We start from the raw sequence: 14,986 nt of genomic DNA, 5'->3' as shown, positions 1-14,986 counted from the left end.
CTTTTTTTCCTTAGTATGAAGCTGTAGAATTTTTTGTAGCACTGAGTAACAATTCACAGAGCAAATGTGCTCTGAAAAAGGGTGGGTGAATTGCATGCTTGCCAATTGTTTCACCTTCTGGACTTGTTTAGCACAAGTGCATGACTTGAAAGAGTTGTTTCATTTAATCATATCTCTTAAAATTATGCTCCATTACAGCAACTGACTTCTGAAAAATTAAACAGACACACATCCCTCTAAGCTGTCTAAACCCTCCAAAATGTCCGATATCTTCTGCATTATTGTTCTATTTTTGTTTCTCTGGTGCCACCATGCATGGCCAAAACCAACTTTATTATCTCTAGGTGCCTAGGTGTCTAATAGTCTCTAGTCTTGAGTCTAGTTTTAAGTTACTCATTTTAGTGTGGCTTAGTGTTGTTTTTAGTGGTTAGTGTTATTTGTAACTTCATCTCTTCATTTTCAGATGATATGGGTGGATTGAAACACCAAACCAAGTAGTAAAGGGAAAGGTGGGGCATTTCCTTAACTTCTCACATGATGAAAACCCTGGAGAGATTATTTTGCCAATCTCAGGCATGAGTGCTCATCACTTCCATTTGCATGTCAACACCAAGTCGGTGTAGATGATGCCATTATCTATTTACTACAGAGGGCCCACTCCCACTTGGACAAATTTGGCAGTGCTGTGAAGGTCACAATCTTTGATTATCCCAATGCCTTTAACACCATACAACCCTTCTACTTGATGAAAAGCTTAAGGGGATGCAAGTGGACACTATCACAACCTACCAGATCACAGACTACCTGACAGCCAAACCCCAGTTTATGTATTTGAGGAATTGTGTGTCAGACAAGGTGGTGAGTAACACAGGGGTGCCACAAGGGACAGTTCTATCTTCTATCTTCTTTCTTATTCACACTGTACACCTCAGATTTTAAGTACAACTCGAAATTTTCTAATGAAAAATTTTATTAGCCACAACACATTCCCCAAGATGACTGATGGGAGGAATGGTGTAGTGTGGTGTGGAAGTGAAGGGCAGGAGTTGGAGTATATAGCAGTGATCAACACCTTCAATGAGTTGTGTGAAAATCTGTATTGTTTAATCTTATTTTTACTTACTCAGTTTACTGCCATATGGGAACTGTAATCTGTTTTCTGTGCATTGGCTTTGTCCTTGTAATTTCTTGTTTATTGTACTGCTGAAACAAAACTATTTCCCTCAGAAATTAAGTAGTCTGTCTGTCTGTATATCTATATAGATACACACCGATCAGCCATAACATTATGACCACCTGCCTAATATTGTGTTGGTTCCCCTTTTGCTGCCAAAACAGCCCTGACCCGTCAAGGCATGGACTCCACTAGATCCCTGAAGATGACTTGCACCTGAAGGTGTGCTGTGGTATCTGGCACAAAGAACTTAACAGCAGATGCTTTAAGTCCTGTACGTTGCGAGGTGGGGCCTCCATGGATCGGACTTGATGGCCAGCACACCCCACAGATGTTCGATTGGATTGAGATCTGGGGAATCTGGAGGCCAAGTCAACACCTTGAACTCTTTGTCATGTTCCTTGAACCATTCCTGAATAATTTTTACAGTGTGGCAGGGCGCATTATCCTACCGAAAGAGGTCACTTCCATTAGGTTGCCATGAAGGGGTGTACCTGGTCTGCAACAACGTTTAGGTAGGTGGTGTGTGTCATACTAGCATCCACATGAATGCCAGGACCCAAAATTCCCAGAAGAACATTGCCCAGAGCATCATACTGCCACCGCCAGCTTGCGTTCTTCCCATAGTGTATGCTGGTGCCATCTCTTCCCCAGGTAAATGATGCACACGCACCTGGCCTTCCACATGATGTAATAGAAAATGTGATTTATCCACCTTCTTCCATTGCTCCGTGGTCCAGTTCTGATGCTCACCTGTCCATTGTAGGCACTTCTGGCAGTGGAAAGAGGTCAGCATGGGCACTCTGACAGGTCTGTGACTACACAGCCCCATAGCAAGCTGCGATGCACTGTGTGTTCTGACACCTTTCTATCATAGCCAGCTTTAACTTTTCAGCAATTTGTGCTACATTAGCTCTTCTGTGGGATGAGACCAGACGGACTAGCCTTCACTCCCCACGGGCATCAGTGAGCCTTGGGCGCCCATGACCCTGTCGCTAGTTCACCGGTTGTCCTTCCTTGGACCACTTTTGGTAGGTACTAACCACTGCATACTGGGATCACCCCACAAGGCCTGCCGTTTTAAAGATGTTCTGACCCAGTCATCTAGCCATCACAATTTGACCATTGTCAAAGTCTCTCTAATCCTTACGCTTGCCCATTTTTCCTGTTTCCAACACATCAACTTCGAGAACTGACTGGTCACTTGCTGCCTAATATACACTATATCGACAAAAGTATTGGGACACCCCTCCAAATCATTGAATTCAGGTGTTCCAATCACTTCCATGGCCACAGGTGTATAAAATGAAGCACAAAACATGCTGTTTCTACAAACATTTGTGAAAGAATGGGTCGCTTTCAGGAGCTCAGTGAATTCAAGCATGGTACCGTGATAGGTTGCCACCTGTGCAATAAGTCCATTCATGAAATTTCCTCACTATTAAATATTCCACGGTCAACTGTTAGTGGTATTATAACAAAGTGGAAGCAATTGGGAACAACAACTCAGCCACAAAGTGGTAGGCCACGTAATATCACAGAGTGGGTCAGCGCATGCTAAGGCACACAGTGCGCAGAAGTCGCCAACTTTCTGCAGAGTCAATAGCTACAGACCTCCAATCTTCGTGTGGCCTTCAGATTAGCTCAAGAACAGTGCGTAGAGAGCTTCATGGAATGGGTTTCCATGGTCAAGCAGCTGCATCCAAGCCTTACATCACCAAGTGCAATGCAAAGCGTCGGATGCAGTGGTGTAAAGCACGCTGCCACTGGAGTCTAGAGCAGTGGAGACGTGTTCTCTGGAGTGATGAATCACGCTTCTCTGTCTGGCAATCTGATGGATGAGTCTGGGTTTGGCGGTTGCCAGGAGAACGGTACTTCTGTGCCAAGTGTAAAAGTTTAGTGGAGGGGGGATTACGGTGTGGGGTTGTTTTTCAGGGGTTGGGCTTGGCCCCTTAGTTCCAGTGAAAGGAACTCTTAATGCTTCAGCATACCAAGACATTTTGGACATTTGAGGATGGCCCCTTCCTGTTCCAACATGACTGCGCACCAGTGCACAAAGCAAGGTCCATAAAGACATGGATGAGCGAGTTTGGTGTGGAGGAAATTGACTGGCCTGCACAGAGTCCTGACCTCAACCCGATAGAACGCCTTTGGGATGAATTAGTGCGGAGACTGCGAGCCAGGCCTTCTCATCCAACATCAGTGCCTAACCTCACAAATGCACTTCTAGAAGAGTGGTCAAAAATTCCCATACACACACTCCTCAACCTTGTGGACAGCCTTCCCAGAAGAGTTGAAGCTGTTACAGGTGCAAAGGGTGGGCCAACTCCATATTAAACCCTACAGATTAAGAATGGGATGTCATTAAAGTTCATGTGCATATAAAGGCAGATGTCCCAAAACTTTTGGCAATATAGTGTATCTCAACCCTTGACATGTGCTATTGTAACGAGATAATCAATATTATTCACTTCACCTGTCAGTGGTCATAATGTTATGGCTGATCAGTGTAATATATATATATATATATATATATATATATATATATATATATATATATATATATATATATATATATATATAAAATGTACCTGTGTAAAATTAAAATTATTAATTTCATGGGGAGCATTTCAGAGATTTGCTTACATGACAGTGACAAAACTAATCAGTGTTAAAACTAAAACTCGCTTGACTTACTGAACAACTTATTTGGACACCCTGTTTCATAATTCACCATGGTTTCACCGTTGGCCACTGCCAAACACAGGGGTCCATAATACAGAGATGCAAGATACAAACCAACTGACTATACTGACTGAGGAAATGCAGTCACGACTAGAAAAAGAGCATTCAATGGACTATGCAATCAGTGTGGCTGATAGCCGAATTCTGGCTGAACAGACCCTACAATCCCACTTCCCATCAGAATAGATGAACGGGCACAGCAGACCACACACCTTGAAATGTTCACAAGGGTTCAGACACACATACTGTCATGGGAAAAATAAAGTACACCCTCCTTCAATTCTCTGTTTTATTTATTAGGGCTTAAATACATGATTTAACGTATGGCCAGGTTATGTTCAGTATTTTCTGATTGCGCTGTCATGAACATAAACAATTAATGTGCTTACAGGGGCTTGTACATCTTACAGGGGCTTGTACATTGATGTAGCTCTTGGGTTTTTCTTTATATCTCTTATATCCATTAACTGGTCTGATCTTGGACTGAATTTGCTGGGACACCCACTCCTGGGAAGATTGGCAACTTGAAGCCTATCTATTTGTAAACAATCTTTCTCACTGTAGAATAGTGAATTTCAAATGATTGGAGATGGTCATATAACCCTTTCCAGATTGATGAGCAGCAACAATTGCTTCTCTGAGGTCATGGCTGATGTCCTTAGTTCTTGGCATGATGTAGACACACACCTGAGTGCTCAAGAACACAAAACAGCCAAAAGATCTGCTTTTATAGAGGTAGCCACACTTTGTGATGATTAACTAATCTTGTGCATTTTGTTAGTAACACCTGGTTGCTAATCACTCTCTCGATAATTGTGAAAGTAGGAAAGGTGTACTTATTTTTCCCCCACCTGGAGAGAATGACTACATACTGAAATTTGTTGTGTTTTTTGTTTGTCACCTGAGATTGTTTGTTTAGAGAAGTTTAGGCCCTGATAAATAAAAACATAGAATTGAAGGAGGGCGTACTTTCCTTTTCCCATGACTGTGCCAACATGCTACAAACACTGTAGCATGTTACTGTGTATAGCCACTGAGCATGCAGTACTTCATGTCAGAACATGAACTATTTTAGGTTTGCTTTTACTTTCAGATACATTTCCATTAAATTAAGGCAATTTTATAACTTGCTGTTTTGTTTAATACCCAGAAAAATTCAAGTAAATTACTAAAGTCTGAGATCCAGTCAAACAGTTTACTTTATATATGTATAGTCGAATAGGCTAAAATAATAGGCTCATACCTGAATAAATTTAAATGTGAAGACAACATGGAAGAAGATTGCAGCTTGGAACTTAATATTACCACACTTTAAACATATTTCACACAATTTTTCATGATTCTACTAGTGAGTCAACATGACGATATGGTCATGTCGAATTTTTTTAAAAAACTTTTTTAAAGCAAATTTTAAAACTTGTATTGTAATTTTGTCAATATCTTGAATTATATTGGTTGTTCAGAGCTCTGATTTTTTTACACAAGGTCAAGTAAATATAGTAGTTTAACCACAAACAGTTACTTTTAGCATCTGTGACTATTAAATTGGGATCTATATGTCCCTAATATCACTCACATTTGGAAATTTTGCTTTTTTCCCCCCAATTTCAGGACCCCATAAGAAAGAAACTGGCCTTCTGTGGCTACTTCTGAGCATTTAGAAAGATAGAAAACAAGTTTGTCTTTATGTCTGCCAAACTGCATGTGGCTGGGAAAAATATGGGGGTATCTAACCACCTTGGTGTTAGGAAGTTATTATGCAAGTCTACCCTTACACTAAGCTTCAAGATGTGTGCAAGAAGATGTCCAGAATAACCTGCTGTCTGCGGGGACGAACAGATGAGACAGCTGTCTATTTATGGGAGAACACTAACACCGCTGCCCATCAGAGATGACAGGAAGAAAGGCATATGCATCTCGAGAACACCAATGGGTTGATCATATCAAGACATTTAACTGGTATGCCTGTTCCATGGAGGCAATCCTCAAGAAGTATCCATGTTTCCAGGAATAACATGGAAGTAAGCACTATGCAGGTCCACAGACTGAACCAGTCATGGCATGAACAACATCTGATAACTTTAACATGCAAAAGTGGAAAACTTTCGGTGAGTGTGGGGGCCCTTGCAGGGTCTCCCTGAATGTTTCCAGCAGTGTGGACTAGCCAGCCACACCTGACGATGTGCGTTGACCAAACTGGAGGAGCGCTTTCCCTTCTCTCGACCCATGTGTCCTGCTAAAAGTAAGGTTTCAAACAGCTCAGTAATGGAGAAACTATTAGAAACAGCTATTCCAGTGCTAGATGGATAATTAACCAAGTTTCCTGTAAGCATTAGGTATGCACATAATGTCATAAGATCTAGTCAGCCAGTCTCTGTGTTTGCTCTCAACACTGGGGCAATGTACCACTGAGTACGACACATCATCTGGCAAAAGAGCATGTTCATTATGGTTGCTTGAGCTACCATGTCCCATCCCAAGGGTTAGGGGACGGCCTAAAAATTCAACATTCAACATAGGGTCTTCCGAGTCTTAGACTGCATCTCACAGATGGTCAATTACGAGAAAGCAGGCACATAACTTTTGGCTCCAGAAGATTTGGGTAGACTATGTTGCAGGCATGCATAGGCATAGCTCAATGGCGGTTCGGGCTGAGTACATTGCAGCCCACTGGAATCTACATTACTGACAGTCAGCAATATAAGGAAAATGGCGAGACAGATCACCCTGTTGGTGTTGGTAGCCTGAGCACCCCGTTGGTGCTGGTAGCCTGGTTGCAAGAGGGGCGTGAGCCATCAAGCTAAGTGGCAATTAGCAGTTCTAGTTTGCAAATCACATCCAATGCTCTGACGGAGAATGGAATGTGTTTATTCAAGGCAGAAGAAAACAGAAGTAAAAAAACTGAGTCTATCACAGCTTTGCAAGCCACAGAGGGTAACTCAGAATCTACATGTAGTCCAGCATGTATGAAAGTGAACAGAGGAAAGGAAAAGTAGTCACTTATTGCAAGTTTATTTATTGCAAATAGTAACACTACGCAACTTTTAGGTAAGGTCTTGACATTTACACATACACGCAAAAATGTATATAAGTTTTAAACACTGGCGGTTAGGAGAAGCGAAACAGAACAATTAAACTGATGCTCTGTATCTTGGAGAAACTTAGAAACTTTGGAGAAACTTAGCAACTGAACTAAGCATCAGGACAGTGCTGAATCGCTGGAGAAATAAGATTTGTTCTGGACATATGGACAGAAAAAACAAAAAAAAAATACTGGATACAGTACACAATGTTTTAAAATTGTTATTTATATAATTACGATTTAATAATTTATTTTACATTATATCCATATTCTCCATGCTCAGTTGATTTCCCTGGGCCATATACACCGATCAGCCATAACGTTAAATCCACCAGCCTAATATCATGTAGGTCCCCCTTGTGCCACCAAAACAGCTCTGACCTGTCGAGTCATGGACTCCACAAGACCTCTGAAGGTGTGCTGTGGTGTTTGGCACCAAGATGTTAACAGCAATTGCTGTAAAGTGCGAAATGGGGCCTCCAGGGTGCATTATCCTACTGAAAAAGGCAACTGCCATTGGAGAATACCATTGCCATGAAGGGGTATACTTGGTCTGCAACAATGTTTGGGTAGGTGGTATGTGTCAAAATAACATCCACATGAATGCCAGGACCCAAGGTTTCTCAGCAGAACATTGCCCAGAGCATCACACTGCCTGCACTGGCTTGCTTTCTTCCCATAGTGCATCCTGGTGCCAACTCTTCCCCAGGTCAGTGACGCTCACACACCTGGCCATCCACATGATGTAAGAGAAAACATTATTCATCAGTCCAGGCCACCTTCTTCCATTGCTCCATGGTCCAGTTCCTACGTGCCCAATGTAGGTGCTTTCGGCAGTGGTCAGGGGTCAGCATGGGCACTCTGACCGGTCTGCTGCTATGCAGTCCCATATATACCAAGTCACAATGCACTGTGTTATGACACCATTCTATCATAGCTAGCATTAACATTTTCAGCAATTTTTGTTACTGCTCTTCTGTGGGATCGGACTGGACGGGCTAGACCTTGCTTCCCGCGCATCAGTGAGCCTTGTCACCCATGACACTGGCGCTGGTTCACCGGTTGTCCTTCTTTAGACCACTTTTGTAGGTACTAAACCACTGCATACTAGGACACTCCACAATACCTGCCACTTTGGAGATGCTCTGACCCAGTCATCTAGCCATCAAAATTTGGCCCAAATGCGTCCTAATATATCAGACCCCTTGACAGGTGCCACTGTACTGAGATAATCAATGTTATTCAATTCATCTCTCCGTGGTTTTAATGTTATGGCTGATTGGTGTATGCGCCTGCTTTGCTTACCTTTTTCTGTCACTGCATTTCGGACCAATCAATGAAAGAGTATTAACAGTCTTCAGACCTGTCGGCTCCTACATGTCCCTCAGCTGATGTTTGTTGCTTTTTGGCTCTTTTATCAGCAGCATGAAACCATTTCAAATAGCAGATGACCAAAACATATCAAATTTTAATTGCTCAAAGTGCAATTTCTTTTTAAATATAATTTATTTGCATTTATTTTAAATATTCTGTAGGGGATTTGCCACATGTTTTTGAGAGACTACAAAAAGGACTTCATATAATGATAATTTTAGTTAGAGAAGAGGTAAACAGTGTAGGTACTACACATTTACAATAGGTAGCTCCCTACTGTTACTGTACTCTCACAGTAAAATGGATGGGCATAACCCAATACACATCACTAAAGCATGAAAATAACCTCTGTCTTGTATTGAGGCCTTTGCAAAGACTAATTCCACCCAGCAACAATATATTTGTTCACTTGTTTGCTTTTCTTATAAATTTACTTTTATTTTCAGTAGGCAAAACAGCTGTGGTTTAAACCTCACTGGATGGCTAAACGTCTTTCATTCAATTCACTCCTAGAACGAAGATTGGAAAATATCAACTGTTTCCTTCTCCTGTGCACAATGGACCGAAACAACTCATGTTAGACTGTTCACATCTGGGCAGATAGTTGTTTACTATTGTTTGTGCATACTGTGACCGTTAAGCTGTAAACTGCCAATTCTGTTAGACAAAGGGATTCCTGTGCACCACCCATGAATTTCCCTTCTCTCCTCAATCATTATCTCTCACTCTCTATTCACTAACATGGTTCCTCAGTCAGTGATGTCCGTTTTTAATGTAACATTCCCATTAAGGCTGAAGTGCTCTGACCATTCACCACATATGGAATCTTTGAACTCCCCACCCTATTTTTTTATCCACTTATTTCACATATGAGGAGGCGCAACCACATTTCTCAAATGTTAATATATTTTCATAAACACCATTAACCCATTGTTAATAAATAGAAACAATATATGCCTACTGGAGGCGCCCACAGTAGGTGGTCCACCAACTGAGTGACCAGGTAAGGAGGGCAATTATAAAGTTAAATTAAAATAAATGATAATTTAAATCACATTTTTTCTGACTAATTCTCTCTCCAGATATAGTTTTTAAATTCAAACTAACTGTTAACCCACTGAAAGCAATATATTCAAAGCTGCAAAAATAATACTTAAATTACTTATAAGGGTCATCATCATATTAACAAATACAAGCTTTAAGTTTGTTGGTATGATGTATTGATATGATAATGCTATGTATACTATATGGCCAAAAGTTTGTGGTCACCTGAGCATCACAATCGAATCTGTCCTTGAACATCCCATTTCAAAACCATCGGCATTAATACGGACTTGGTCCCCCTTCTGCTGCTATATGAACCTCCACTGCTTTCCACTAGATTTGCTCCCATTTAGCCACAAGAGCATATTGAGGGAAAGCTCTGATTTTGGGCGGGCAGGCCTGGTTCCAGTTCATCAGTTCATGAACAGTGTTCAGTTGGGATGAGGTCAGGGCTCTGTGCAGGCCACTCATTTTCTTACGCACTGACCTTGGCAAACCATGTCTTTGTAGAGCTTGCTTTGTGCAAAGGGTTATTCTCTTGCTGGAACAAAAGTGGGCTAGGCCCCTTAGTTCCAGTGAAGGGAAATTTTAATGCTATAGCATACAAAGACATTCTAGACAATTGTGTAGTTCCAACTTTGTAGCAACAAAGTTGGGGAAGATCCACATATAAATGTGATGGAAGAGTGTCCACATACTTTTGCCATATAGTGTATGTCATACATAAATTACATTTGTAAATGTATGAAACCTATTTTAACTTAATTTGTAAAAGCAATTGTAAGGTCAAGTCCTACCCACCTGCTCTAGCAGCTGTCTAAGCCTCTTAAGCTGAGACTCAAGCTGTTTGTTATGGTCTTCCAGAATTTGCATTCTTGCCTCTAAGCGACCCTTGTGTTGTCTCAGTAGTTTTGCCTCAGCAATGAGCTCAGCATCACGATTCTGGGGTGAAACAGGTAGCATTGGTGGAGGTGAAGGAAGAGGTGAAAACCCCTTGTGGTCATGGGCCTTCTTAAGTCGATCATATTCTGCCTGTAGCCTCCTAAAACATTGACAGTGATAAGTAATTGCCCTGCAACAGTGTAACAAGTATCTGTGCTCTTGAATATACATTTAAAAATGTTCAAACCTATTCTCCTGCTCTAGATCACTGAGAACTCTCTCAAGTTCCCCCTTTTCTTCAGTCTCCATTGAAATGAGGATCTGTGCTGGACTCTGTGGATGGTTTAAGGGGGAGCCCTGATTAAGACTCTGGCAGTAGTGTTGGATCAGTAGATGCTCATCATCCCTACAATAACCAAAACACAAAATTCACATATAAAGTACAAAAAATTCAAGACACCTTTGTATCTTTAATATATGGAAAATTATAAATATTTCAACATACACATGCCTTCTGTATTTGAACAGTGCTTCATACTAAAATAGGGCCTGATTTACATGTAAAAACAAGTGCACACTTTTTTGACCCACCAGAAAAGACATATTCAGTAAAAAAAAACAAACAAAAAAAAAAGCAAACATATTTTGTCCATTTTAAGTTAGCCTTATGCAATGCAAATACTAAACATAAAATCTGGAACCACTGGAATGGCAAGGCCAATTCTTTTTTTTTTTTGCTATACACTGAACACATCCGGGTTTAAGATCAAATGAATATGAGACAGTAGATCAGAATTTCAGCTTTTATTTCCAGATATTAACATCTAGATGTATTAAACAACTTAGAACATGGCACTTTTAGTTTGAACCCACCCATTTTTCAAGGGATCAAAAATACTTTAACATGTGACTGACAGGTGTTTCTTGTTGCCCAGGTGTGCTCTGTTAGATTTATTGTTTAAACAGTTAATAGCTCTGAATGTCTACTCTTGGTTTGAGTCCTGGGTTTCGGCGGTGAATACTGAATTTGCTGTTAAAAAGGATAATGAAGACCAGAGAATTGTGTATAGGAGAAAAGCAAGCCATTTTAAATCTGAGAAAAGGCGGAATAGATCAGAGCCATTGCACAAGCATTGGGCATAGAAGGAAACCACTGGTGTACTAACAAGCAGACATCAAACAGATTAACCAAGGAAAACAAGAGCAGTTAATGACAGAATCACTGTGAGAGCTGTGAAGAAAAAAACAAAAACAACAGTCAGTGACATCACCAATAACCTACACAGGGCAGGAGTGAAGGTATCACAATCTACTGTTCAAAATGTTGAAAGCAGAAATATAGAGGCCATACCATAAGATGCAAACCACTCATCAGCAGTAAGAATCGGAAAGCCAGATTGGAATTCACAAAGAAATACAGAGATGAGTCACAAAAGCTCTGGAACCAAGATTAACCTCTACTAAAGTGATGGAAAGTCCAAAGTGTGGAGAAAGAAAGGATCTAGTCATGATCCAAAACATATGAGCTGTGGATGTAGTGTCATGGTTTGGACCTGCATGGCTGCTTCTGGAATGAGCTCACTAAACTTTATTGATCACGTAACTCATGACAGTAGCATCAGAATGAATTCAGAGGTCTACAGACACATTGTCTGCTAATTTCAATCACCAGACCTTAACCCAACTGAACATGCATTTCACCTCCTGAAAAGGAGACTGAAAAAAGAAACAAGCAACAACTGAAAGCCTGGGAAAGCATCACAAAAAAAGAATGGAACAGTTTGATGGTGTCAGTGGGTTGCCTTAGTTCTAAAAGATATGTCTGGCACAAAAGACAACACAAATCATCATAAAAAAAGAAAATCCTACCCAGCTTCAAACAGGGTAATATCATACTGTTTATCTTCAGCTGGCACTGGCACTCAAGTTTAGCTACACTATATGGCTAAAAGTAAGTGGACACTTGACCATTACACCCTTATGTGGGCCTTCTCCAAACTGTTACCACAAAGTTGGAAGCACAGAATTGTTGAGAATGTCTTTGTATGCTGTAACATTAAGATTTCCTTTAGTGGAACTAAAAGGTCTAGCTAAAACTTGTTCCAGCATCACAAAGCAAAGTCTATAAAGACATGGTTTGCCAAGGATGGCGTGGAAGAAACTGAGTGGCCTGCAGGTGAGTGGTGGCTGTTGTAGCAACAAAAAGGGGACTAAATCTGGGATGTTCAACAAGCACATGGGTGTGATGGTCAGGTGTTCACAAATTTTTGACAATATAGCGTAAATGGCATAAAGACTAGCTCCAAATATTAAGCTATTCTTGCACAAATCCTGCTGGCCAATGTCACAAAGCTGAAAATGAAGAGGAATTTCACCTTCCAACACGATAATGAGCCAAAGCACACCTCCACTCGAAGAATGACCTCAAAAAAGAATAGTCTTGGAATGATCCAGACAGAGCCCAGACCTCTATCTAATAGAGAATCTGTGGAATGACATGACCATGCAGAAAAAAACCCTGGCAATTTGAAAGGGATTGAACTAACAAAAAAGAGCGGGATAAATTTGCAACATCCAGATGTGAAAAGCTGATCAAAACTTATTCAAAAAACTTACTGCTGTAGTCAATTCAAAGAGTGACTGCACAAAGTATTAGTTGGGAGGGGTGTGCATGTTCTAGGTTTTTTAAAATGTTTTTCATTTTAAATTAATTTTTCTAATATTTAGCTTTTCTTTGGAATTTTGTTAGCTTCAAAGTCACACTGAAGCTATATATGTTCATTTCTGGCTTTACTTCTGAATTTTTATATCTACTGTAAGCAAAAATGATTAACAGTGAATATGGCCTCAATAAGAAGCCATTATTATTAATTATATTATTGACTGAGAGCAAACATTTATAAGGTGAATGGAGAAGCTTCCCTGGCTTGGCACAAAATGTATGTGCATGGATCTACTGTCTGCACGTTAACAACCTGGTCTCATTCCATATAATAACAGATATATTCTTTTAATTTATTAGTATTAAAACAAATAAAGGTGTCAGCTCACATGCTCTCATTAGGAGAAATATTCTCATTCACATATGAACCATTTCTGTTTTCCATTTCAGCAAGCCTGTGGAAGACAGAATTATTTTACTGTTATTTTCACATATCAAAATGCACTAGAACAGATATTGTCAATACTGGTCCTAGAGTACCACTGCCCGGAACATTTCAATGTTCTGTGTCACCCCTTCTAACTGCCGGGGGTGGTGTGTAATACCTGGACATTCTCGTGCATTTGTATGTATATGTCAAGACCTTTACAACAAAGGCATATGATGGCAGGTACGCAGGACTTACTATAAGTACTTTAAGCTCCTTTTCTCTACTCACCAATGTCCATGCACCCTACAGTTTTTCAGTCTGTGATAGACTCTGTGTTCTGCGTTTTTTCCACTTCAGTTTCTCTTCTGCCTCCTCACACATGGTGACTATAGCCATTTCTTTTTCTGTCAGATTCTTAGCTGTTGCTAGGTAGAATTGAGTGAGCTCACGCTCAGAGATATGAATTATGCAGAGATATGGAGCATGTGCTTCACTCCCTTGCATTAATGCAGAGTGAACATCCACTGAGCAGGCACCCAGGTGTTAAACACCACCACTGGTGGTTATCCAGAGTTCAACAAACCAGAGTTACATTCATAACTAATGTTTTCCCTTCCAGGCTTATTAATTAGCTCATTGAAAGCAGTAAAACACCAAAATGTGCAAGGCAATGGTACTCCATGCTTGGGAAACACTGCACTAGAACATACAAAATAATGGCCAGTTAGCACTTAACTCCAGAACTATTTGCACCCTTCCAGATCAGAATGATTGTATAAATAATAATTTCACACACAGTTGAGATTTTCCACTAATACTTCTAACAAAATCATTCTATATTTTAACTGTATTTTTGATCCGATATACTGTATGTGTTAAAGTCTACACAACATTTAAAATAATTATAAAATTACAAATTTCCTGGAATGTCATTGTTTCCTTTAAAAACATTGTTGGCCTGGGGTGTAAACAAAATTTACTTTTTAACACAGACCCACATTCACCACAAAAGAAACAGATGCTTGCACAAGTCAGTTAATGGGTATAATTACATAAGCAATAAAAAAAATACCAATTATCTTACTATCATACTATTGCGCTATCATATTAAAAAAGTTCGTAAAGTCTTTAATAGCTGAAATTCAAAAAGTAGATGCATGAGTTTAATTGATTCTTGTTGTCAAGTTTCAGAATAAGTTTCAAATAGACACCTTCCCTATAACAATGAGCTATATGGAAAGCTTTCATGGCTTTTAAGAGACCTACCCACAAAATGCAGCATCTGAACAATTGGAATTGTGTGTTATGGTAAGATGAAACCAAAATCAAACTTTTTGACTATACACACCATCCGAACCTTTGGTGAAAAATGATGAGAGTCATGTTGCCTTGGAGCTGTTTTGTGGCTTGTGGTTTGGGGGCTCTCATAAAGTCCTTACACACATGTGCAAGCTGAATATAATGCAGCTTTAAATTTTCTGCCTGGAGGAGTGGATAAAGATCACTCTACAGGTGTTTTCTAACCTTGTTATACATTGTTGGTAAAACTCAGTGCAAATTATTTCCAAAAAAGGATTTACCAAATATTAAGTG

General features: G+C 40.1%; 1 protein-coding gene across 23 annotated transcripts in view; it reads right to left on the bottom strand.

The window, feature by feature from the left end:
- dmd (dystrophin) overlaps positions 1-14,986 on the bottom strand; it is a 260,429-nt gene that overhangs the window by 20,689 nt on the left and 224,754 nt on the right. For 20 of the 23 annotated variants that reach the window (XM_053230040.1, XM_026928746.3, XM_053230031.1 and 17 more), the window contains 3 exons: positions 13,353-13,418; positions 10,549-10,707; positions 10,221-10,461 (listed from right to left, as the gene is read on the bottom strand). In XM_053230040.1, the coding sequence (XP_053086015.1) occupies positions 10,221-10,461; positions 10,549-10,707; positions 13,353-13,418 (466 nt within the window). The remainder of the gene's footprint in view (positions 1-10,220; positions 10,462-10,548; positions 10,708-13,352; positions 13,419-14,986) is intronic. The other 3 variants (XM_053230042.1, XM_053230027.1, XM_053230028.1) reach the window with 1 other exon arrangement.

The sequence above is a fragment of the Pangasianodon hypophthalmus genome, chromosome 26 (genome assembly GCF_027358585.1).
Source record: "Pangasianodon hypophthalmus isolate fPanHyp1 chromosome 26, fPanHyp1.pri, whole genome shotgun sequence".
In the NCBI taxonomy this organism is placed as follows: Eukaryota; Metazoa; Chordata; class Actinopteri; order Siluriformes; family Pangasiidae; genus Pangasianodon; species Pangasianodon hypophthalmus.
This window is presented reverse-complemented; position numbering and strand designations above follow the sequence as displayed.